Source organism: Aphis gossypii, chromosome 1, assembly GCF_020184175.1.
Source record: "Aphis gossypii isolate Hap1 chromosome 1, ASM2018417v2, whole genome shotgun sequence".
Lineage (NCBI taxonomy): Eukaryota > Metazoa > Arthropoda > Insecta > Hemiptera > Aphididae > Aphis > Aphis gossypii.
The window spans coordinates 64,930,875-64,956,427 of NC_065530.1; the positions used below are offsets into that span (position 1 = coordinate 64,930,875).

General features: G+C 25.5%; 1 protein-coding gene and 1 long non-coding RNA gene across 5 annotated transcripts; both read left to right on the forward strand.

The window, feature by feature from the left end:
- Positions 1-15: 15 nt before the first annotated feature.
- Positions 16-10,520, forward strand: LOC114132924 (V-type proton ATPase 116 kDa subunit a 1). Of its 4 annotated transcripts, XM_050197231.1 has the most exons (18): positions 16-365; positions 451-627; positions 945-1,073; positions 3,113-3,234; positions 3,346-3,438; positions 6,411-6,537; positions 7,409-7,585; positions 7,645-7,857; positions 7,928-8,078; positions 8,146-8,285; positions 8,364-8,603; positions 8,673-8,782; positions 8,877-9,001; positions 9,077-9,195; positions 9,307-9,414; positions 9,523-9,736; positions 9,816-9,987; positions 10,181-10,520. In XM_050197231.1, the coding sequence occupies exons 1-18, from the start codon at positions 249-251 to the stop codon at positions 10,281-10,283; spliced, it is 2,637 nt and encodes an 878-aa protein (XP_050053188.1). In that variant the 5' UTR covers positions 16-248; the 3' UTR covers positions 10,284-10,520. The 4 variants fall into 4 exon arrangements, with proteins under 4 accessions (XP_050053188.1, XP_050053189.1, XP_050053191.1 ...); XM_050197232.1 differs by lacking the exon at positions 3,346-3,438 and having other exon boundaries at positions 17-365; XM_050197234.1 differs by lacking the exon at positions 3,346-3,438 and having other exon boundaries at positions 17-365; positions 3,149-3,234.
- A 4,704-nt stretch (positions 10,521-15,224) lies between these two features.
- Positions 15,225-23,875, forward strand: LOC126549002 (uncharacterized). Its single transcript, XR_007603146.1, has 3 exons — positions 15,225-15,663; positions 18,143-18,255; positions 19,428-23,875. It is a non-coding gene; the product is annotated as an uncharacterized LOC126549002 (long non-coding RNA).
- Positions 23,876-25,553: the final 1,678 nt, after the last annotated feature.

Below are 25,553 nucleotides of genomic sequence, written 5' to 3' on the forward strand. Positions count from 1 at the left end.
TTGTATCGTGTATTCGTATCGTCTTGTAATATATAGGAAAAGTGGAACCGCCTGTCAGCCACACCCGTATTAAGCCCGTGTGGAGTATAGATTATAGAATCGTACTCTGCAGACGTCTATCCAATATTTTTTGTCCATCGACTATTGTCGTCTGGCAATAAGTTTTGAACAGTTAAAAATATCTGCGACGACTTCAGGGCTGCTAAGTCGTCTGTGTATCGGAGAACGCTCACCTCCGAACCGTAGCCATGGGATCGCTGTTCCGCAGCGAGGAAATGGCCCTGTGCCAGTTGTTTTTGCAGAGTGAAGCCGCTTACGCCTGCGTATCCGAACTTGGAGAATTGGGCTTGGTTCAGTTCCGGGATGTAAGTACATAAATAATAAGACAGCTATTTTCTTTCTTCTTCTAATTATTGGTATTCATAATGTTTATTTTTTCTCGACGGGCAGTTGAATCCTGATGTCAACGCTTTTCAACGGAAGTTTGTCAGCGAAGTTCGTCGCTGCGATGAAATGGAACGTAAACTGCGGTATTTGGAAAAAGAGATTAAAAAGGATGGAATACCTATGTTGGATACGGGTGAAAATCCCGAAGCACCTCAGCCCCGTGAAATGATTGACCTTGAAGTAATTAATCAGTTAATTGCGTATAATATACTTATTTATTTTTTTATTCCATAATTAGTTCTATTCTTCATTCTACTTCTACTTTACCTTCACTCCAATGTATTTGTTTCTATATAGGTATCTTAATACATTTAAATAAATGATGTTTTAGCTTTACTTTCTACTCAAGTTTTATAATTGAAAATAATAACAATTAAAAAGTACATTACCACTATAATCTATAATTTCACTAAAATTTAAAGAATCTTAGATATTTTCTTAATCTTGTTATTTTTTTTAGAATTTAAAAGTTATTTTGTTTGTATATTTTGTTTTAGGCTACCTTTGAAAAATTAGAAAATGAGTTGAGAGAAGTAAATCATAATGCTGAAGCCTTGAAACGTAATTTTCTTGAGTTAACAGAACTCAAACATATCTTAAGAAAAACTCAAGTATTCTTTGATGAGGTAATTTTTTTTTTTTTTTAATTTACCTACTATTTTTAAAATAAATATTTGAAGTTATCTAAATAGGTTTTTACTGTATAATAATAATTATCAATATCTAAATTAAATAAAAAAAAATGTTAAATAGTTAAATACGCATTTATGCCTATTGCTAATTAAAATAATATTTCCATAAAATTAATGGTACCTAGTTGTCTAGAGATTTTATAAAAAATAATATACTATTATATTATAATGATCTCATAAGTTTCAGTATCTGGCAACATCAAATTTAACAGGAACCACCTCACCATAGTTGGATTTTAAAGTTTTCATTTGGGTTTCTATCATTTTCTTACTTCACTGCATTTTTTTATTCTTATGATTTGATTAGCATTTTTTTTCTTATTTTTTCAACTTTTTAATTGCTTGGAAGTGATCAAGTTGAGCTTTATTTTTGATTGCACAATTGTAGAATTTGTAAACTGTTCCATTTAGCTTATAAAGAAAAATCATAATTTTTAGTTTGGTATTTAATTCATAAAATTATTAATATGTTTAAATTAAATTATATTTAAAACAAATTTAATAGTAATTTTTTAGTGTCTGGAATTATTTAACTAAAATATATTATATATTGTATTTATCCAATTAAAAATATTTATCCAACATATATTCCCCTAGTTCTTTATTAAATTTTTAAAAGATACATTTATCAATCTTCTAAAATTTGTTATTACTTAAATAGTTTTAATATTTTAAATAGTATTTGTATTAGGTATAGTATGAACTATATTTTACTGCTTATCATTTGCATGTTTGCATCGTCTGTACAGTTAACATAACTGCACTCTCATTCTATTTTATCTATATCACTGATGAAAAAAGTTATCGCTCAATATTTATTTTTAAATTCTTTTTTTCGATTATGAAATTATAAGAGAATAAAAAATAATGGAGATTTCATCATTTTCATCTGTTATATGGTGGAGGTAAAAGAACAGAATACATGTTATTCTGTGGAAAAAAAATATGACCTATTTAAGAAAAATAATTTAAAAAATAGTGGTGTATTGCCTAAGTATTGTAAATATAACAAACTTTTGTTTGGCGATGTTGACTAGTATAATATATATAAAAGTATACATTTATAAAATATAAATCCATTAATATTTTTAATTTTGGTATAAATCATTATTTAAAATTTTTGTATTTCAATATAGTTAAATATTAATAGTATTGTTTATTTTTATGTCAATGATGATGGAAATTATATAATCATGTTTAAAAAATATTTGAATATTTCATGTTATTTGGTTTTTAATTTTAAATTTAAAAATGAATTTTTTCAATAAAATCTTTATTTTTTATTTCTATGCATGCATGTCATAATAATACATGACATTAAAAGATGAATTGTATAAAAATATTATGTCAACATGGCAAGATAATTGTCATTTACAGCATGCATTTTTTGGCGTGGGTAATATAAGTAAAAACAAACTTAAACTTAAATCATTGAAGTATATTGTTTAGTCATAGCGAAAATAAATATATTTTAATAATAAGAATCCATTTTGAGTTTTTCAAACTATTTATAAAGTACTTAAATTATTTTTTTGAATTATTAAACAAATTATATTTATTTTCAATAATCACTTTCATAGCATTTGTTTTCACTATTGTAAAAAGTGAAACTTAAAATATAAAGTTTCTGCTTTAATTATTCAATTATTTTATAGATTATTTTTATTATCTAGTTAAGCTTCTTATTTTATTTGCTTAATTTTTATTACTGGTAAGCATTAAAAATTGTATTATACCTACTTAAAAGTTTTGTAATATTGATTCAACATAGATTTATACCTTTTTGTAAAGCAAATAGTTATATTATTTATTCAAAAGTACAATAATGTAATGTATAATATTTTATTTTGATGCTTGCTTTTTCATACAATCATTTTTATCATATACTTACTATAACAAAAATATTTGTCTGGTGGGGTGGTGTGTGTCCGTATGTCGTCCCTATGCGCGCGCGTGTGTGTATGTGTTGCCAGACTGAACAGCAAATGGGTACCGCGGTTGCTTCGCAGATGGCTGACCCAAATCGGGAGGACGAGCAAGTGACACTGCTAGGCGAAGAAGGACTTCGCGCCGGCGGTCAAGCCCTCAAACTAGGGTACGGTTTTACAATATTTTCATATGTAGTATTGGTTTTAATTGCTATATGCTTTGATATTCTATCCAATGCAATCATGTAATCTGTGGGATTATGTATACTATTATATAGGTATTCTGCTCGATTGTTAATGTGGGGTTCAAAAATATTGAAAAAATCAGAATCAAAATTTGAACCAGAAAAGGTTGGGAACTACTATTTTAGGTAGATTCTCTAAACGTGTTATTATGATCTTGTGTGTTTATTGACTCGTTCTGATTTAACATTTTGTGAATTTTCTTAGTAATTAATATTTTATTATCCTTATTAGATGAAAAAATTCACTATCATATTAATTCCATTACTGTTTTTTGTAATAGATTTGATTTAAATTTCTAATTCAAGTTGTTTCAATTGTTTTATTTATTTTTACTTATTGAAAGTTTTATATTTAGATTTATAACAATACTTAAAACTATTTTTTGAAAATCTGTTTATAACCAGTTGAATAAAACCTTTATTATCATTTTTTGATACTAACTGTAGCTAAAACCAAGAGCTTATGCGCATTTAAAATATTCTCAAGATTTCACACATTCGGTATTTTTTTTGACCGTGTATTGAAATATTTCAATTAGAACTCAATGAATTGAAATAATAATTATTTTATTTCTCTTTAATAAAGAAAAAAATTTCAAATATTTTTGTTTTTAATATGAACAAATGAAGCTTTTGTATAGATATAATATTATATTAGTAGCTTATTAATTATAAATTATTTTATTCTAAGAAATAATTTCTTTTCTTCTTTTTTGAATAATTTTGGAAATCGAAAGCATGTGTTCGTGTTTTTACAGAATCTTTATCTTAACAATGAGCTTTAATAAAACAAAATAATTTATAAATTTCATAGTATAGCACACAGTTTTTAAAACTGTATGTTTTAATAGTTTATAAATTCTGAACACTTATATTACTGACATCAGATTGTATACATTTGGGAGTCATATCTAATTTTAGCTTATCGCCTAATTAGTTGATACTTATGTTAAATTACGTTAACATTCTGAATTCTTATAATAATGAATAAATTTCTTTTAACCATGTCTTTTAGACTGTGAACCATGTGCTCTTGAGTTAAAAACTAGTTCAATTATCCATGCTATTGTGACAGTACTGACACAGTTGAAATCTATATTCATTTCTTGTAGACGTGAACTTATATTTTATTTTTTTATTGAATAATTTTGATTTTTTTTTAATTCTTGTCTAAATTTATTTTTTAATTCCGTCTTAACTTTTTGAATTCTGGCATGGTTGGAATATTGAAAAATGAAATAGCCAAGGTCTTACTTAATTTGTTATAAACCAGTTTTAAGCCCCGATTTATATATTATATATTTGATAAGAAATAATTGTGAACACTAATTGGCATTACAAATTTATTTTCTGATTGTCTATTGAAGTATCAAATGCATAGTAATTATAAAATATATTATAGGATTACATTTCTTAAATATATTAAGAGTGTTTTCAATCAGCATTTCCCTATAAGTAAGTTTACTTGGTTTTATTTTTATTTTATGACATATTCATAAAAATTATTCAAGTACAACTGATAACTTATACAATTCTTTGTAAATACTATACTATCAATGAATCAATCACATTTTAAAATTATTTTTAGTTTATTGTAATATGATTGGAAATCATTGTTCTATATTTAATGGCAATTTAATATTATGTTTATCTATAATATCATTAATTGTGAATGTATTTTTTACTAACCACGAATATCATTGAAACTTAACATATTGCATTGTGTTAGTTTGTAAATAAGATTGTGGTGGAGGATTTAAAGACACATATTGGTAATATATATGTAAATGCCCAATATACTACTGCCTATTTTTCATTCTCGTGTAATATTACTGGACCTGGGTTTCCTGGTGCAAAACTGTTGTTAAAAAATCAAAAAAAATTCAGTATTTATTTCTAATCATATTTCATTGACAGATTCTATTGTAAATTGGCAAATATTACATCCTTTAAAATTACAAATTTTGTATAACAGTTTTGGACTATGTATTTAATTGTTCTATACATGCTTATCTAATTAACTAATACAATTATTTGAATATTAGTAATAAATAATACTGGTCTGTGGTTAAATTGTTATGGAATGTTAAAAATAATATGGGTTTCATAAATAATGCTTGTACTTCACTGCTTTGCTTTTACACTTATAAAATCATTGCAAAACAAATTACTATATTATTTCCTTCATAATCAATATTTTTATAAAAAGTTATAACATTAAAAGAAAAGAAAATCCAGATATTCAATAAATTAAAAGTATATAATTTATTTTTATATTCAACTATAGGTTATAAAAATTTAATATATTAAAAACTATTTAAACAATTATAAATATATGTCAATAAAATATTTACCTTTAAAATATAAAAAAATATTTTATCAATTAAAATTGATTTTTAGAATGGTTATATAAACATCTGTGTATAATGTATTAACCTTAAATAAATATCAAAAAGATAATTTCTGATTTTATATAATTTTTAAATTATCTTAAAATTAAACATTTATTCAAATTTTACGACCATATGTGTGTGTGTGTGTGTGTGGTGTACAATAGCAAGAGGGTGGTTTGCACCCAACAGAATCGATGACGCGGGCTCTTATTAGTGATGACTCAATAGCACGTCAAGTCAACGCTGGCCCAGTGCAATTGGGGTATGTATCTATATTGATATTATTATTTATATACACAACTACACATTGGATATTTACAAGACATGACTATGATTAAATAAACTTTATATTGTTAAGATATAAAATAAAATTTTTTTTTAAACATGCTTTTACTAAGGGCATTTATGTTTTGCTGTGAGAATTTGATAAATTTTTTTTAATAATTAGTTTGAATTATTTCATAAACGCTATAATAATAATCTATCATTTCTGATTTGGTGAGTGGAATACATGGAAGAATTGCAGGTCCAGCGCAGACATTGGTAAATGGGAGAAAATTACATTGATCATTCCACCACAATCTTAGTTTTATTTACTTACAATTTTAATAGTCTGGCTAATATGGTTTTGTCTTCATTGCTTTAATATGTCTAATAAATATTAAACTATGTTTCATAAACTAATATTTAACTTTAAAACTAAAGATTTGTAGCTGGAGTCATACTACGTGAAAGAATTCCTGCATTTGAGAGGATGTTATGGCGTGCATGTCGTGGAAATGTATTTTTGAGACAGGCAGAAATTGAAACTCCATTGGAAGACCCATCAACGGTAAGAATAAATCATATAGTAAAAAAATAAATTATAATAAATTATGTATATAGTGAAATCATTTTTAAAAATTTGTATAACTTTATTAATTATTTAAAAATATATAATATAATTAAATATATCCAATTACATAAAAATTAAACTTTAGGCATTTATAAAAAGTGATGATAGAATTACACTCAATTTTTTTTATAATCCTTAATCCTTATAAACAAAACTTAAATTTGATAAGTTAATAGCTTAATATAGTTATTGAAAAATATAATTCTTAATTACCAAATAATTTGAAAATGTTCGCTATTTCATTAAATTTGTTTAAAATTCTAATTTAAAACATTTCTTAAAAAATATTTGAAGTATATGCTTAAATTTTTATGATATTTTAATAAAATAACTGTATTATAATTTCTTTAAAAACAGTTTATGAGGAACCTTGTATTAAATTTTCAAAATGTTAGAACAAGCAAAAAAATTTTTCTATATTTATAAAAATTAATAATACAAACATTTGATAAAAGATTATTTAATATTAAATTATATTGGTAAAAATTAATTTTGTCTAAATCTAGTTTTGAATAAAAATTCTTGTTTTTCCTATTTTTCTTCTTGTTTTTTTTTATCCCTAAATTATCACCTAGTTGGCTAGGTCCACTTATCCACTTTTCTTGTAGAATAGACATTAAAGTTAACGATTAAATTGTTTTTACTACTCTTAAAGGTAATGACAGATAAATATTATTGTAGCATTAACATATTATATTTATTACTCTGCTTAGAATCTAAATATAATATTTATGATTTAATTTCTACAAATAAGTTACTATTAAACAATAAATTGTATGCATTGGTTATAAAAAATTGTTAACTTTAGGGAGATCAAGTTCACAAATCCGTTTTCATAATATTCTTCCAAGGTGATCAACTGAAATCTCGAGTACGTAAAATATGTGAAGGATTTCGTGCTACACTATACCCATGTCCTGAAGCTCCATCTCAACGTCGTGAAATGGCTATGGGAGTTATGACACGAATTGAAGATTTAAATACTGTATGTAATTTTAAATTTTTGTCAAATTTTTAGAAAAAAATCTATTATATTTATTATAGGTACTGGGCCAAACACAAGACCATCGACATCGTGTGCTTGTTGCTGCTGCTAAAAATATAAAAAATTGGTTTATTAAAGTTGTTAAGATCAAAGCAATTTATCATACATTAAATTTATTTAATTTGGACGTCACACAAAAATGTTTAATCGCCGAATGTTGGGTACCTTTACTTGATATTGAAACTATACAATTGGCTTTACGTAGAGGAACTGTAAGTCTTACAAAATTATAACAAATTAATATGAAATGTATCTTGAATTATTAATTTAATATTTTAATAGGAACGTAGTGGTAGTTCTGTACCACCTATATTAAACAGAATGGACACATTTGAAGATCCACCAACTTATAATAGAACAAATAAATTTACAAGTGCTTTCCAAAACTTAGTGGATGCTTATGGAATTGCTAGTTATCGGGAAATAAATCCAAGTAAACTTCATAATATAAAGTATTTCAATTCAAGTTAAATAACATTTATATTATTTTTTAATTCCAGCACCATATACCATAATCAGTTTTCCATTTTTGTTTGCTGTGATGTTTGGAGATCTTGGTCACGGATGTTTGATGTTTTTGTTTGCTGCTTTCTTAGTTTTACGTGAAAAACCATTAGCTGCGAAAAAAACTGACAATGAAGTATATTACATTATACTCTTTATAAATACATAAAAATTTGAATTTTTTAATATCATAATTTAATGTTATTTATTTTAGGTATGGAATATATTCTTTGCTGGTCGTTACATAATATTACTTATGGGTCTTTTTTCTATGTATACTGGTTTTATATACAATGATATATTTTCTAAATCAATCAATTTGTTTGGATCACATTGGCATACTAACTACAATGAATCAACTGTAATGGAAAATAAAGATTTACAGATAAATCCTTCTTTATCATCAGATTATGATCAAGTTCCATATCCAGTTGGACTCGACCCCGTGTGGCAGGTAAAAAAATGAACGATATTATAGTCTACTATTAAATGATTTTATAAAAATTAATATTTATTTTTCTAGTTGGCATTAAACAAAATTGTGTTTTTAAATGCATATAAAATGAAAATTTCCATTATAATTGGCGTATTACACATGTTGAGTGGTGTGAGTCTAAGTTTGTACAATTATAGGTAAGGGTATTAAAATATTTTTACTTTAATGATTCAATAAAATATCTCTACAATAATTGTATTAAATTTTATTTAAAAACAATTCAATTTTCAGATATTTTAAAGATCGGCTTTCTATTTATTGTGATTTTATTCCACAAGTGATATTCTTAACATTCCTATTCTTTTATATGGTTTTATTGATGTTTATTAAATGGGTATCATATGGGCCACAAAATGGTATGTAAAGCTACTTAGCTATAGATAATAAACTCTTTTCATGAATAATCTATAATTAATTACAAATATTTATAGATTTCCCTGATAGTCCTGCATGCGCACCATCAATTTTAATCACATTTATTAATATGGTGTTATTCAAAGATGCTGTTGCATTAGAAAATTGTAATACAGTTTACATGTTTGCTGGACAGGTAACTAAATTCTTTAATGCATTATTTCTAAACAATACTATAAAATCTACATTATTAAGTTTTTGCCTGAATATTACATCTACTTTTATAAATATTTTATATTTTCTTTAGGGTGCTTTACAAAAGTTTTTGGTCATTGTAGCACTTTTGTGTGTACCAATTATGTTGCTGGCCAAACCCATATACATTATGCGTCAACAGAAAGATAAACATGTCCAAGTAAATTATTCATAATATTAAATAAATTTAAAAATATACATATTTATTTATTTATTTGTTTATTTATTAAGTTTTAAAAAATCAATTACATTTTTTACTCTTTTACAGTTAGTTAATGGCCATGCAACAACTGAAAATGGTGATGCAGAAGGTGCTGGCCGAGTAGTTCAACAACCACCACCACCAGCTGGTGGACACGATGAAAATGAAATTGGTGAACTCTTTATTCACCAAGGCATTCATACAATTGAATATGTACTTGGATCTGTAAGTCATACAGCTTCATACCTTCGCTTGTGGGCTCTTTCTTTAGCTCATGCACGTAAGTTATACATTGTTATTTGCATCATTCGCTGTTATTTATTGTATATTAATTAAAAACATTTTTAAAACATTTTTAGAATTATCTGAAGTGTTATGGAGTATGGTGATGACCAAAGGTCTGATATTGAATTCATGGATAGGTGGAGTTTGGTTGTGGTTTGTCTTTGGCTTTTGGGCAATCCTTACAGTCGGTATTCTTGTTCTGATGGAAGGTCTTTCTGCATTTTTACATACCCTTCGTTTACACTGGTAAAATTATTATTTTTATTATTAATTTCAAAAGAAACTATAAAATTATTATTATTTAATAATTTTTTGAACTGCCCCTAAAATGCTGATTTGAATAAATTGTTAAATTGTGTTTGTATTGTAATGCATTTATAATTTAATAATGTTATGTCATATTTACACAAAAATATTAATGTAATATAAATTTTTTTAGGGTTGAGTTCCAGAGCAAATTTTACAAAGGACTTGGTTATGCATTTGCACCATTTTCTTTTGAAGTTATTTTAAATACAGCTTCGACTGCGGTTGAAGAATAAATAAAACATTCAAATGAAGAATGTAGTAATATTATTTTAGAACTAAATAGTTGCTATATTAATAAATACTACTAAAAATAAACATTTTAACTTATATTAATTTCATTCCAGTTTTTAATGGTTTTTAGAATCTTTTGATTCATTTTTAGGTTTATCATACACTTAGTTTGTGACATAAACATCTAGATTTAATAATATAAAACCAATAAATAAATACATACTTAGAAACTATAATAATGTTTTTTTTTATTTCATTGAATAACTTATAATTTTCATAAGTTATTGGTAGTCGTGTATTTTATGTACACAATTTATTATTTTATTTTAAAATTAAAGTTAAACATATATTATAAAATTGAATATATAAATGTACAAAATTAGAAAATTATTTATTTTAAAATATTGATCCATATACTCTTTTTAGATGGGTTATTCTGATTTAATCATATTTTAGTTTTTCTCATTCTATTGTATAGCTTGAGTTGAAATATATTCAATTTGTAGATAGATACTTACTAAAGTTGAATTCGCTTATTACGATGTCATATATTACAATATTCTTGATAAAATGATTCCCAGCTATTTATTTAGTTGGTTTTATCTCACATTAGTAATTTTAGTTAGATATTAAGTTATCGTTTATAACGATAATTCGGATATAATAATGTTATTTTAAAATAAAAATCAGTTTTTTTATTCACCTATAATAATAAGTCAGAGGAAATTGTTCCAGTTATAAACAAAGTACTATAACTGATTTAAAAAAAAAAAAAAATTGAAAATACAGTAAAATCTGTGAATATGGAACCTGAATAAAGTGGAAACCTGACTAAAGAAAAATTTTACACTTGAAAATTTAATATGAGGTTTCTCATAAGTTACTTATTCTTATTGTAGTTAATAATTATTAATATTATTATTTATTTTATTTGTTATTGTTGTATTCAATTATTATATAAGTTTAAATTGCTGAAATTGCAATAATTTTGTAGTTGAAAATTCATAAAAAAAATTTGTATTTATATCTAAGGTTAAAAAAGTCAACACTAAATTTTCTTTCAAATAGCTATGGAAAAAACTCAGAGTCATAAGAAAAATTATGAGCATTTAAATTTTAATTGTTTACCAAATTTTGTAATGCTAGGTTATGATTTATTTCTTAAACGATTTTAAATATTTGTAATTCAAAAAGAATAAGTCATAGTCCGTAGATATTTGAAAATTTCACCAGTTATTTAGATTGGCATTTTCTTTACAAAATATTTCATTTATATTAAAGCTGTATATATGAATTTGAAATATTCGTTTTTGTTTAGTTATTTTTTTATAAAAATATTGGACGAGTCAAAATACTTGAAAATGTAATACAAAGTTCCTCATAAGTTACTCTTATAGTGATTTAAAAATTATAAGAATAATAAATATAGCCCCAATTTTTTTATTATTAGTGTTTGAAGTTCAAATATTAACAAAAATTCATCAAAATCATGAATATTTGCAAAACATTATGAAGTTAAAATGTATAAAAAGAATTAATTGTCACCCCAGTGGATATAGTTAGTTGTTTGCAAATTGTGGAGCTGTTTCTTATAATTTATAAAGTCATGTCTTTCATAAAATGCTATATTGAGTATTTAAGTATTAAGTGTACTGTATACATACCTTATACCTACGCAGCTACGCAAAATAATAATAATTAAAGGGGTTTATAAATTCTTATAAATATATTAAAATAATAAAAACAATTTTTTTCTTACATTAATATCATTATTCTTACACCAGGCAAATATATTACACAATAATATAACGTCATTAAATTAATAACAATAATAATAATTATTTTGAACACGACACCATTGGGCATGGCATTCTGTGGGTCTTCGCATCATACAGCCAATCAGCGCGCTGCTACTTATTATACTATTTTTCTATTGGTCATTATTATTATCGGATGCGTTTTAACTTATTTAAATTACTCGAGTCTCAAATCTCTAGATTTCTGATTTAGTACCTCAGTGGCTCAGTCGTAGTTAGAACGCAGTGATCTATACTTCGAATCTTGCAAGACCGTTCAAAGCACCGAGCCGTTGTCGCATTATCTCATTACGTCGACAATAATAAGTGATTCATCGTCGATTCTATATTATTAATACATTCTGAGATGGGTCGTAGGCGATTGCTTAACTACAGGTACGATTTAAACAATTATTACACAATATGTAATTTAACAATTATATTATAATACATAGTAGTAAGTAGGTAAATTTCTATCGAAATTCAAATTTTATAGGAAAGACACAAAACTTTTTGTGTAACTTAGTAGGTTAGGTACTTCTTTCTTTTTTCGAAATAAATGAAATAAAGATATACACATAGGTACCTACTGTTACCTAGGTACCATAGTAAATTAGTAACACGTAGATGTGTTTCGTTTTCATTCCAAATAGTGTGTTTAGATATAAATAACATAGTACATACTTCTGTAAAAATCTGAAAATGTCAAAATATAAGATAGGTAGGTATATGTTCCTTAACAAAAGTGGTAGGTAGGTAGGTACTTTAGTACTTACTAAAACCTCTAGCACACTGTTAGGTATAACAGTAAAAAATTCGGTGACAATATGTTGAACGGTGTGTATTTATACCTATGGCCTATGGGTGTCAAAAATCGAGACTTGCTTTTGTAGTACCTATATAGATAGATAGATTCGTATAAGTAGTTAAGAATTGAAAATTTAATACAAGATTTTCCATAAGTTTGGCTTACAATAATTATCAAAGAACTTGAACGTAGCAGGCCAATTAAAATATTTTTTCTAAAATTTAAATTTTTACGAAATCCAAAATTCACTTGTAAAATGACAATTTACTATCAAATAATTTTAGATTTTTGTTATTGTTAAAAATTACTAGTCATAGAAACTTTAAACATACACCTGCAGTTGTTTAAATTGGCATTTTCTATAGAAGATTTAATTTTGAAATATTCATATTATTAAAACATAAACCACCTTTTTCACCACCCAATAGAAAATATATATCCTGACAAAATCATCTCTGTTCGGAATCATTTTAAATATATAATGATACGCCTTATATCATTAGATTTAAATTTAATAGGTACGTTCATTATAGTTACCTGCTACTATACAGCAGAGCATTATTCACTTGACCACTTTTTTTTTTTTTTAATTAAAAATAAAGTTTAATATTAAAAATATAATAACTTTATTAAAAGACATCATAATAAAATTATAACAAAGGGTACCTACTATATGATAACAGTATTTATGCGGTGGCAGTAACATAAATTTGAATAGGCGTATATTATTTTTCAAAATAATATTTTTCATCAAACTATTATAGCCATTTAGATAGGTAAAATTGAATATTTTAATTTTTCGTCGTAGAAAGTTTAAAGTAATTGAAATAAATCCAAAACAATTAAAATATTTACTTGATAGGTATATAGGTATGAACTAATTTTAAATTTAGATACTAAACATTAAAAAAAAATTTCTATTTCTATTTTATTACACCCATTTATTATGTAAAAAACACGGTCTTATTTCAATCAAAATGATTTTAATGATTATCGCATGCATTTTAAATTAGATAAAAAGTATCTCATACCTACCAATAATAGGTATATGTACTTACAATGAAATCCGATCCCTATTTATAAGTAATTTTGGTTGAGATAAAATGCAACAGCTAAATAAAAATTAATTCGAAATATATCTTATAATTTATGTTTTGTATTTTTTAGTTTTATTATATAAATATTTTTTTTTTTGAAGTTCGGTTTAGAAGCGATTGTCGATTTGATTATTGGTCAAATGGTCATAAAAATTATAAATATTAAATATGAGACATAGAGTAAGGAATATATATCATATATGAGATATTAAAGCCACAGTTGACTGTGAATATTATAGGTAATATGCGTAGTGCGTACCTATATATTATACATAGGTAGATATTGAATATTTTCAATTTAGGGTATTCGGGCCTATTATATTTACCTTATCCTGTTTTCTAACTTCAAAACATTAATTAGTGAGTTTATCGGTTAGTACTTGAAAAAAGGTTTTAAACAAAATTCTCGAAAAAAAATTCGTTGAAAAAAATGAAGTTACAAATAAGTATAGGTGTCATAGATTTTTTGATGGCACTTGCCACTTTGCCACAATAGAAACCATAGCTATTAAATTACATTTTACTTATAGCTTATATAGGTACCTACTCTTTTTTTTATACTTCTTTATTTAAACATAACTTATTTTATTGTGTGATGACTGATTAGTGACTTTATAGGTACGCAATCATAAAACATTGTTTTATAATTTTTAAGTTTTTAACTTCATTAAAATTATTACTTCAAACCAATTTATAATATATTCTGAACTATCTAATCCGTAGAGAAATAGTCCCTTATCCCTCCAAGGGTTTTTACTTAAAGGGATTTGGTGGTATCGAGTAGTAATAGAAAATAAATGTAATTGAATATATTAAGAACTATTGAATATGTATATTGAGTTATTATTCGGATTCAAATAAATAAATATAATATTATAATGAATGACAATATATTATGTGAATAATAAAAAATAATAATAAATAATATTAATAATTATTAAGCATAATCGTTGAATGTTTAGTACCGTGTTTAGCAACGGTAGGTTTAGCCATAGAATAGAGATTTAGCACAGACCGTATAAACAAAAATAGTAGATAACTTAAATTCTATAGTTTGTCATCCTGTTCATGAATGGTTCACGGTTGGTATGATTTGTGTAGAAGTGTTACCACTTGCTGTTTTGTGAGTTGTGACAGCATTGCACTCCTGAAGCAGCAATCTGGCATTTGGGTACACTGTAGTACGTTGTACAATGTCTTTGGCCTTTACTCGTTTGCTCTGTTTGTTTTTTAGTTTTTTAGTTCTTTCTTCAGTTTCCTTTTTTCTTTACAGTCATTAGTTAGTTTGTTTCTTACGCCGACGGCCGATCGGCCCGGTCACGTGCCATGGGTCGTGATGGCCATCGGACTCTTCTTTATTTTCCTGTTTTCCATTAAATTGTGTCAAGATTAATTCATCTATTTCACCCCGCATCTTTGCTTTACTTTTGTCGTTTGGAGTTTGACTGCGTCTCTCGCTTTCTGCTCTTGACGTCAAAACGTCACCGTAATACTATCATTTTGTCACGTGCTTATTTCAACCCAAATTTGCATTCGTGAGTCGTGACTATTGGTCCGCCATCTCAATATTCATCTGACGTATGCCGTTACCATTTTTTTGTCTACAATTCATCACATAACTCATTAGCATAGATCAATAGTCCATTATTGTAGAATGAAGTCCGCCTCAACGAAAAACTACGTAAGTATCTTTAACCTCCGTCGGACCTCAATTTTGTCAATGATCCTTATTCCTTAACCTTAAATTTACTTCGTGCAACAAGTAATTTGTATTTTAGTTTCTACCATAGAATTTGTTAATTAATGTCTGGTTTTATTTCCAAGTCCTTAATTCGATCGTAATCCTAACAGTGCATGACAGTCGAACTATCCAGTATCCACTTTCAATGCCTAATGGTAGTTATATCAATTGGACAGCATCGCCTCCGCATGGTTTTTTGTTGGGTTTATCTAGTGGTTTGTTTGCTCCTCTTAATCAGTTATCGCCCGTTTTCTATCGATTCTATCGATTGACCTTCAATTCGCCTCGTGTTACTCTGTATACCCATTACCCATGAAGTTAATCATTGTCACTTAAAGGTTATATGACATCGTGTTCATGTATTTGGGACTTATTTTCTGTACTCTATTTAATTTCGATTCATCATTAGTTTAAACTATTAATTTCCGTTAATTATAGTTTTGTAGTCTGATATTATTCTGTTGCAAGTATAGGTTTTTCTTAAAGTTATCAGTTGATTGGTAGTACCTTGGTATTATATTAGCTTGTTAATTTAGTGTAAATGTATGGTTAGTGTATAATATGATTGTACAGTTCATTATATAAGGAATTTGCCCACTCCCCAGCTTCCCACTAAGTTACTTACTAGTAGAGGACGTTTAGTGAGTGGTAAAATAATTTCTAAACTATCGTAACTATTATTTTGTTCACTATAACTAAGTAATATTGCAAGTCTAGAGACATCTTGAATTAAGTAGTTTTACTTAACAATTAACAATCAATATATTTATATATTGTACTGATTGAGTTCAATTTAATTTTAACTTGTTATCTATCTCTGTACTAAAACATCTATTTAATGAGGTATTTAAAGGAATTGTCCACTCCCCAGCTTCCCACTAAGTTACTTACTAGTAGAGGACGTTTAGTGAGTGGTAAAATAATATTCAAATTATCGTAACTACTATTTTGTACAATTTATACAAATTAGTACTGCAATTTTGGAAACATTTACATAAATAAGACAAAAAAGTAGATTACTTAATTATCAATCATTATAATATATCCAATGTATTTATGAATGATAATTTGTGATTGATATCAAATAACATAAATTAGTTTTTATTTATATTTAGGTACTTATGTAAAGAAATTGTCCATTCCCCAGCTTCCCACTAAGCTACTTATTAGTAGAGGACGTTTAGTGAATGGTAAAATAATATTCAAATTATCGTAACTACTATTTTGTACAATTCATACAAATTAGTACTGCAATTTTGGAAACATATACATTAATATTAATAAGCCAAATTAAGTATATATTCTTAATTATTAATCAATATGACATATTCAATGTATTTATGAATGATTATCTATGATTGACATCAAACCACATAAATTAGTTCTACATACTTAAAGAAATTGTCTATTCCCCAGCTTCCCACTAAGCTTCTTACTAGTAGAGGACGTTTAGTGAATGGTAAAATAATATTCAAATTATTGTAACTGCTATTTTGTTTAATTTAAACACATTAGTACTGTAATTTTGAAACATTTATATTAATTAACAAATTCAGTAGATATATCTACTTAGCAATCTATATGTTCAATTTGTTTATGTAGGATAATTTATGATAGATGTAAAATAGTTTATAACTATATATACCTTTGTATAGAAATATTGTCCACTCCCCAGCTTCCCGCTAAGTTACTTACTAGTAGAGGACGTTTAGTGAGTGGTAAAATAATATTCAAATTATCGTAACTACTATTTTGTACAATTTATACAAATTAGTACTGCAATTTTGGAAACATTTACATAAATAAAACAAATTAAGCAGATATGCTTAATCATCAATCAATATGACATTTAATGTATTTATGAATAATAATTTGTGATTGACGTCAAACCATGAAAAATTAGTTTTTATCTATGTGTATTTTGGTAAAGAAATTGTCCATTCCCCAGCTTCCCGCTAAGTTCCTTATTAGTAGAGGACGTTTAGTGAATGGTAAAATAATTTCAAATTATTGTAACAACTATTTTGTATAATCTAATAAAATAGTATTGCAGCTTAGGAAACATCTAAAATCTAGGAATGTATTTCATAATGTTTTGCTTTAAACATAACTTTGTTTTTATACTTATCTTAACATTTTGTTAAAACTTATAATCTTTAATGTACTGTTTTATTTTTGTCCAAACTTTGTGAACATGTGTTTGATATTGAAAAGTGCTGGTACAACATTTCATCTTAATTGCTATATCCTACTTCTTAATAATTTATCTCAATACATTAGCCAATTTAATCAATTGAAACACATTAATGTGTGTACCTATCTAATTTGTAGATTAATAACTTATTTATTTTCAAAATATTGCAGTGTGCATTGATTTAATAGTTCTGAAATTTGTTTTTTTTTTTTTTTTTTTTTGTAGTTGGTTTTTTAAGACAGCAAAAATCAACATTGCATCAGTATTTTGGATAAGTGAAGTTCATACTATGACAGTATTTTAACCATTCGGATTAGAACTTAACATATTTAAATAAAGTAAGTATATCAATATCTGTGTTCGGGTGTGTATACATGGCGATTATTAAAAATATATAATTTTTGTTTACCTAAATTATTTTATGTGTACTTTAATACTACTGTAAAATACGATTACTCATCCCTATTTTATTAATTCTTGTTCTTCTTGGGAATTTTAATCTCTAAGTTCGGTTGTTTCATTTATGTGTGTCATAGTTATTTTAAGTTTTTCAGCTTTCAATGTTGTACAATTACAAATGTTATAAAAATAAAAAAATATCATGTTCTCTTGTATTATGTGTTTTGTTTTAACAGAAAAAGTTTGCTATGATGAAAATTTCAGGCTCCCTCATCTGAGAGAACCCAAAAATTAAATAATGCAGAAATTACCACTTTTTTCTGAGTAAACCACTATAAATCACTAACATTTACATTTTGATTGTTTTCTTACCTATTAAAATATTTATGATTTTTTTTTAGTTCAAATTAAATTTACTATGATGAAAATTTCAGGCTCCCTCATCTGAGAGAACCCATAATATAATAATGCAGAAATTACCACTTTTTTTCTGAGTAAACCACTAACATTTACAATTTTGATTGTTTTTTTACCTATTAAGATATTTATGATTTGTTTTTAGTTAAAATTAAATTTACTATGATGAAAATTTCAGGCTCCCTCATCTGAGAGAACCCATAATATAATAATGTAGAATTAACCATTTTCTGAGTTATTAAATGACTATTTACTAAGAAGTAAAAAATGTATTTATTAAAAAGTAACTAAATGATGACTTAAACAGGCTCCCTCTTCTGAGTTAATTTTTTAAAAGATTAGCTGCGGAAAACTGCTGTAATGTCTGATGTACATTTATTTGTTTTTTTTTTTTATTGTTTTAAGCATCTAATTTATTTTGTATTTATTGTAAGAATAAGAATAAGAATTTGAAATTAGCTGTTCAATTGTTCAAGTCAATTTTTTTCAAAAATAATATGGTTTGTCAATTATAGTGTCTTATTTATCTTTTATAATCCATATCCATACGTATTTTAATTAAAAAAAACCCTAAAATTTAACTGTTACAATTTACAAAAGAAGTTTACTTAAAATTCTCTATTTAATCTAATAAAATTAGTGTCACTGTTAACTAGTTCATTTCAGTTATAAATATTATAAAATATGTTTTCAGATTAAATTGTTTCAAGATCCACATAAAATATTTTGCTAACTATCAACATTTTCATAATATGGCGCTTCTCGTGGAAACTGTCATGAGTTCACTTTACAATATATGCTCAACCATCTATGCCACAAAATACATCTTACCTGGATTCATTACATAACTCAATGGTATATAGCAGGCATAGCCTAAGTGAGTAAAATAATATGAAAATTTAGAATTCCTGCATTTATAAAACTCATCCATCGTTATTTTATATAATTATTAAAAAAAGTATTTGAGTCCTGTTATTCATTATGAAATAAAAAGACTTTCCTTTGTTTCTATTTTTACTATTGTTACCAGTCATATGTTTAATTTATGGTGAGCTACTTAATATATATATAATAGATAGATAACATATTGACCAATCTAATATTTATATATTAATGGAAAAAGTTTATTTTGAAATCAATACAACATATAGTTTTATTATATAACTTAGTCATTTTAAGTATTTCTCATTTATCCTTAAGTTATTAATTATTTATTATAAATTTTATTTTCAAAGAAAACTGTGATACTTTATTTTAATTTTTAGTTAAAACATAAAAATTCAACATTTCCTTCACCAGTTAAAATTAAGGTATAGCATAACAGTACTCATTAGTTACAATAATCATAACTAGCATTTAAATCGATGAACCACGTCAAAATTGCCTCGTGACTTGTAAGTAATTAATTATTCTCTCAAAATTCTTAATTAAGATAAAAATTCTCTCTATCTCTAATTATAATTTAATTTATTAACAAGATATTTTAATTTAATTAATTAATACCATTTACAACTATCTATGAACTACGTTGAAACATATATTGGCGTGGTTTAGTATAATAATTAGGTTAAGTAAATAGAGGTGGTATTATGCATTCAAAGTGTTAGGAGTCGACTTCACAGTATTAACTTGAGTTAACATGAAGTTGCAATAAGTGTATATATTTTAGTAAGTTAAAATTAAGTTATTAATTATTATGAGTCCAGTAATTATGATAAGTTTTGTTACAATTTAAGCAAATCTACTCTTATCTAGTAACCTGTTGATTTCAACCATAGCAACTTAATTCCAAAAAATTGTATGAAAATAACTAAGTGATTTTTATTTCTTTTCTCTAATTAATAATCTACATTCATTAACATACATTTTTATTGTTCAAAAACAAGATACAATGTTTTAGATTATTTTAATTATTATTGATAACTAAAAGTTAAATCTTGATTTTGTGTTGTAATTCTTAATATTTATTTTGAACATTTTTTTAATTACAATATTATATTTGATCTTACTTCATTACTAAAATTTTAGAAAAAAAAAGTCTGTATTAGAGAATTTATAGTATTCGCATTAGATTCACTGGGTTTGGTAGGTTCATTCAAATATTAAAGTTTTTGAAACTAAATGTAGACTGTTAACAACAATATGCTATATTTATAGGACAGACAACAAATTCTGTTAAAGCATCTTATTAGTAACTATGTTCTTTGAAACCGAATCCTTTTCCATTTTCTGATTCTTCTCTACTTTTCTTGACAACTATTTCTTAGTCTCATCTTGATAAGTCATTGCTTTTAAAAAATGTTGGATTCACTCTTCTATTAGTTTTTATGATATCAAGTCTCTGTATTATTTTATAATTTAAATTTAAAATTAAGGGACTCCCAAGTAAAACTTATTTTCTGTTTTCTGAATTGAGCTAATAAATAAATATTAATATCAATGTTAATTACTTTTTTTGTCTAAATCATCTTTCTATATTCAACGATTTAATTTTATTGGCAGTCAAAAATGCATAGGTAATAAGTAAGTAAATTAAAAAATAAGATATTGTGAATTAACTTTCATATGATAATTATTTTATTCTCATATTGTGATATTTTTATCCTTAATTTATTAAATAATAATATTCTAAATTGTAATATTACTGCCACATTTAAAATGTATCTCCACTTTTTAAAATTATTTATTATATATACTGTTATAGGCAGATTTGGTTAGTTCTCAGTGTGATTCCGTCGACACTGTATTTATGTAAGTTCACACTTAGGATTACTTAGAGGTAGGATAATGGTTTAATGACTTGTGGACACTTTGTTACACGAGTACGTTTATTAACCTTTCTTTAGCTTAGTTACAATACGACTGTTTCTACGAACAGCGTAAGGCGTCCGGTTAACTACAAAATGCTTACATGCCTTATTCCCCCACATGCTAAACTAATGCATAAACGCTTACATACAGATATATCTTAATAAAAATAATAATAATACGGGGTTCGTAACAATGCAATAAAATATATTTATTCAGCATTTACCTGTAATTCATCACAAACTAACTATTATACTACAACATAATTTCATTTTATTCTGGACTATATACTATTACTCTTATTCTTATATATTATACATTGTTTTAAGTGAATACTTAACAATAGGGCCAATGACCGGTGGAATTAGATAACATGTTAAACATTGTTAATCGAGACATTTTAACATGTTGTAAGTGTAAATAGTATTTTTTATTAATTATTAAGTTAACGTTTGGTTATATTATTGATGCTACACACGATTCTAGTAGATATCTTGTTCTAAAGTCTATCAAGACATTTTGACATGATGTTAAGTGTAAATATTTTTATACTGTTAAGTTAATATTAAGTAGTGTCATTAAATTGACCGTCTGATCGCCTGAAACTGAATTAGATAACATGCTTATTATTGTCAATCAAGACGTTTTAACATGTTGTAAGTGTAATTAATTTTTGTATGTTTAATGTACTGTAAGGCTAGTATTAAGTTGAGATTAGTTATGATGGTTTTTATAGATAGCATGTTCTAAATTGTTAGTTAAAAACATTTGACATGTTGTAAGTGTACATCGTTTTTATATTATTTAGTTAATATTAAAATTATATTAAGTTAATATAATTACAATTTCTGATTATAGTATATTATGTCAATAGTTGACATAAGCAATTATAGTATTCTAAACGAGTTATTAGTAATTTATATTATATACACGTATCTACATTAATTGTGTGAATAATAGAGCACAAGGTTGAAGAATGTGTCCAGACACTTTGATCTTGTTTAAGTTTAGGTTTAAATTAATTTTAGATTTACTGATGGTCTGAAGTTCACTCCCAAGCATTAGAACACAAATTCAAGAACGTTTCTTTTACGTCTAGATTTTGTTGTAAGTGTACATAGTATTTTAATACAATTTATTTTATATATACTCTATCCAACAAGAGAACGTACCGTGGACCGACCAAAATCGGTTTTGTTCTACGCATCCTCTAAACGTCACCCTGCTATAGGGAAACCGATATCGATAGCAGGTAGATGCAGGAGCGTGCGCAGGATTGGCTAGTTCTCTCGCTGGACAGAAAATAATATTAGTTATAATTGCATTAATAAATCAAGTTAAAATACATGAATATTAAAATTTAAATCGTAGTTACGTGTCAAGGAAAAGTATTTTATAATTAAAATTAGGAAATTATAATTCTTTGGTCTTCTCAGGTTCAATTCAATAGTATTTTTTTCTAATTTCAATGAATCTTTGTTGTGTTAATCTTAATTAAGTACTAAATGAATATTAATTATAAGTTTATGAATACTTTTAATTATTTTTAAGTAATTTCTAATAATAATTAAGAAGTGATTAGGTCTTATACCTTATTTTCGAAGCTGGTGAGGGGTGTTTTCAAATTGATAGTAATTTATATATAATTGTTTTTCCTCTTCATTTCTATAAAGATTATTATATTAATACATTTAACAAGTATAAGTTAATATAGGTACATTGTAATAGAAATACAAACTAAATTTTTATTTTCAAGAAATATTAACTTAACTGTGTCGACGCTTTTGTATCTTGGTTTTGGAGACAGTTTTTATTTGTATCTAATTTTGACCTGAAATTTGAGTTATTTATTTTTGCATTGGTGTAACTATGTTTATATTAATTTATACTAATTAGATGTGTATGTTATACTGAACAAAAAATAATAATAAAACTTAATGTATTAATATTAAGTTGGTCAATTTTCAACAATAATATAATGTATATTAAATTACTTTGATTAAGTATGATATTGTGTAGTTACTTCAAATCAAGGATATTTTTATATATATTATGTATTTTTTTTTTTTTTTTTTTTTTTTTTTTATCACAATAATTGTATGTATTATTACTAAGTTCTTTGAATTCTTGAATATTACAAAACCTGTTCGGTAAATTTTAGAAAGCATGATCAATTTAATTTTAACATTATACCTAAAATATATTGTTAGTCCGAATTTAAATACATATAGCTTCATTTTGACTGTTTAAAATGTAACAAATAATGCAATTCAAAAAGTATGTATATTAATCATGTCAAAAGTTAATGTCTTAAAATAAAAATTATAATTTCAATATAGTTGTCTAAATTATTTTACCCTCTTACTCCATATATTAAGTTATTAGTTTTTAAACCTGCAATGATAATTTTTTTAAATACGAATTTTGAAACATTTCGATTATGTATTTAAAATATGTACCTATCTATTTCTACAAGGCATGATTTCATTGATATTTTTCCTGTAAGATATATGTTATAATAAAGTATAGACCAGAGGTTATACGACCCATTTTGGAAATTTTTTTAATATTTGACGACCCACAATATCAATGAATGACCTTTTTTTAGTGAATCAGCTGCTTACAACAAAAAATACATATTTATTTTTATTATAAAAATAAAGCGTGACCCACCAAAAATATAATTGCGACCCACAGCTTGGGAACCACTGGCATAGACAATAGCTTCCGCACCCTGATGCTGTTAACTGTCTTAATTATTCATTTTAACCGAACTACAATTCTTAATTTGTTAAGTTTTATTTACTTTTTAATGTTGAATGAAAAAAAATATTAAAATAATAGAGTTCTTGGATAGCGTTGGCCTGACGAGGCTCGTAAAAGCGTAGTACGCTCTTGATCTTGTTTTCTGTTTAATATGGTTGTATATTTATATACATTCCAAGCGGAGTTGAGGTGGTACACTGAGAGACACTTCCAGAAATCTATTAAAAATATTTTCAAATATTAAATTATTTAAAAAGTAAGTATGTGGAACCGATGTTTCTTCTGTACATTAGGTGTCGAGTGAATAACTATAGGTGTATTAATTTAAATTCAATGATAATAATATTATATCATTTTATACGTAAAACTATCTACTATATTAGCCTCTATCAGATATATTTTTTAATATATAGTTATGGTAATTTTATTTTATTTAAAGTATTATAGTAGATTATAATACAGTATTATAATAACGTAAAAATAAAATAAATCAAAGGGTATAAGCAATGTAAAAAGCAATCGATGTCTTATTGACCTTGTATAAAAAGGGTAGGTTATTATTGCATACTTAACTACTTATAAAAGTGTTATAGAATATAATCGCCTACCAGATAATTAGATTTACACAATTACTTTCCCATTGATCTTAAGAGGGTTCTCAATGTCGTGTATTTGAAAATATAATCAAGTACCTACCTACACCGTAATAAAAAATTGATAAATAAAATTATATGAATAATATATTGTTCTATAGTTGTATGAGATAAAACATTAAAAAAGAATGGTTAAGTGAGTAACACTGTGCTGTATATTAGGTTCTATAATAGATGTATTAAATTTGAATCCATTAATAAGTATCATTGTATACGACAAACGATTCTGAACAGAGATGATCTGTCAACCTAGGATATATTTTCCACTTATGTTTCAATAATCTGAATATCCCAAATATCAAGTTCTATTATAATTATTGAAAGCCAAACTTATGGAAAATCTTGGTATTAAATTTTCAATTCTTAGCTACTTATACAACATTTTTTATAAATTTCTAACTACAAAATAATTTGCAAATAGTCATGATTTTGACGAATTTTTGTCAATAGTTGAAGTTAAGTAGTAAAAATTTTAAAATAAAACTTTAAGTAAAAAAAAATTGTATTTCGACGTATATGTATTATATATTAATATAATTTTTTAAAACGTACCTATATAGTTAAACTATCGCTCACGACCCCCTCAGAATGTG

What these genes read in the sequence shown, in the direction of transcription:
- LOC114132924 (XM_050197231.1), top strand. Translation starts at nt 249, where the DNA reads ATGGGATCGCTGTTCCGCAGCGAGGAAATGGCCCTGTGCCAGTTGTTT. An exon ending in GTTGGGAACTACTATTTTAG is followed by an intron (nt 3,439 to 6,410) that starts GTAGATTCTCTA and finishes TTAAAACTAAAG; the next exon opens with ATTTGTAGCTGGAGTCATAC. An exon ending in TGGCTTTACGTAGAGGAACT is followed by an intron (nt 7,858 to 7,927) that starts GTAAGTCTTACA and finishes ATATTTTAATAG; the next exon opens with GAACGTAGTGGTAGTTCTGT.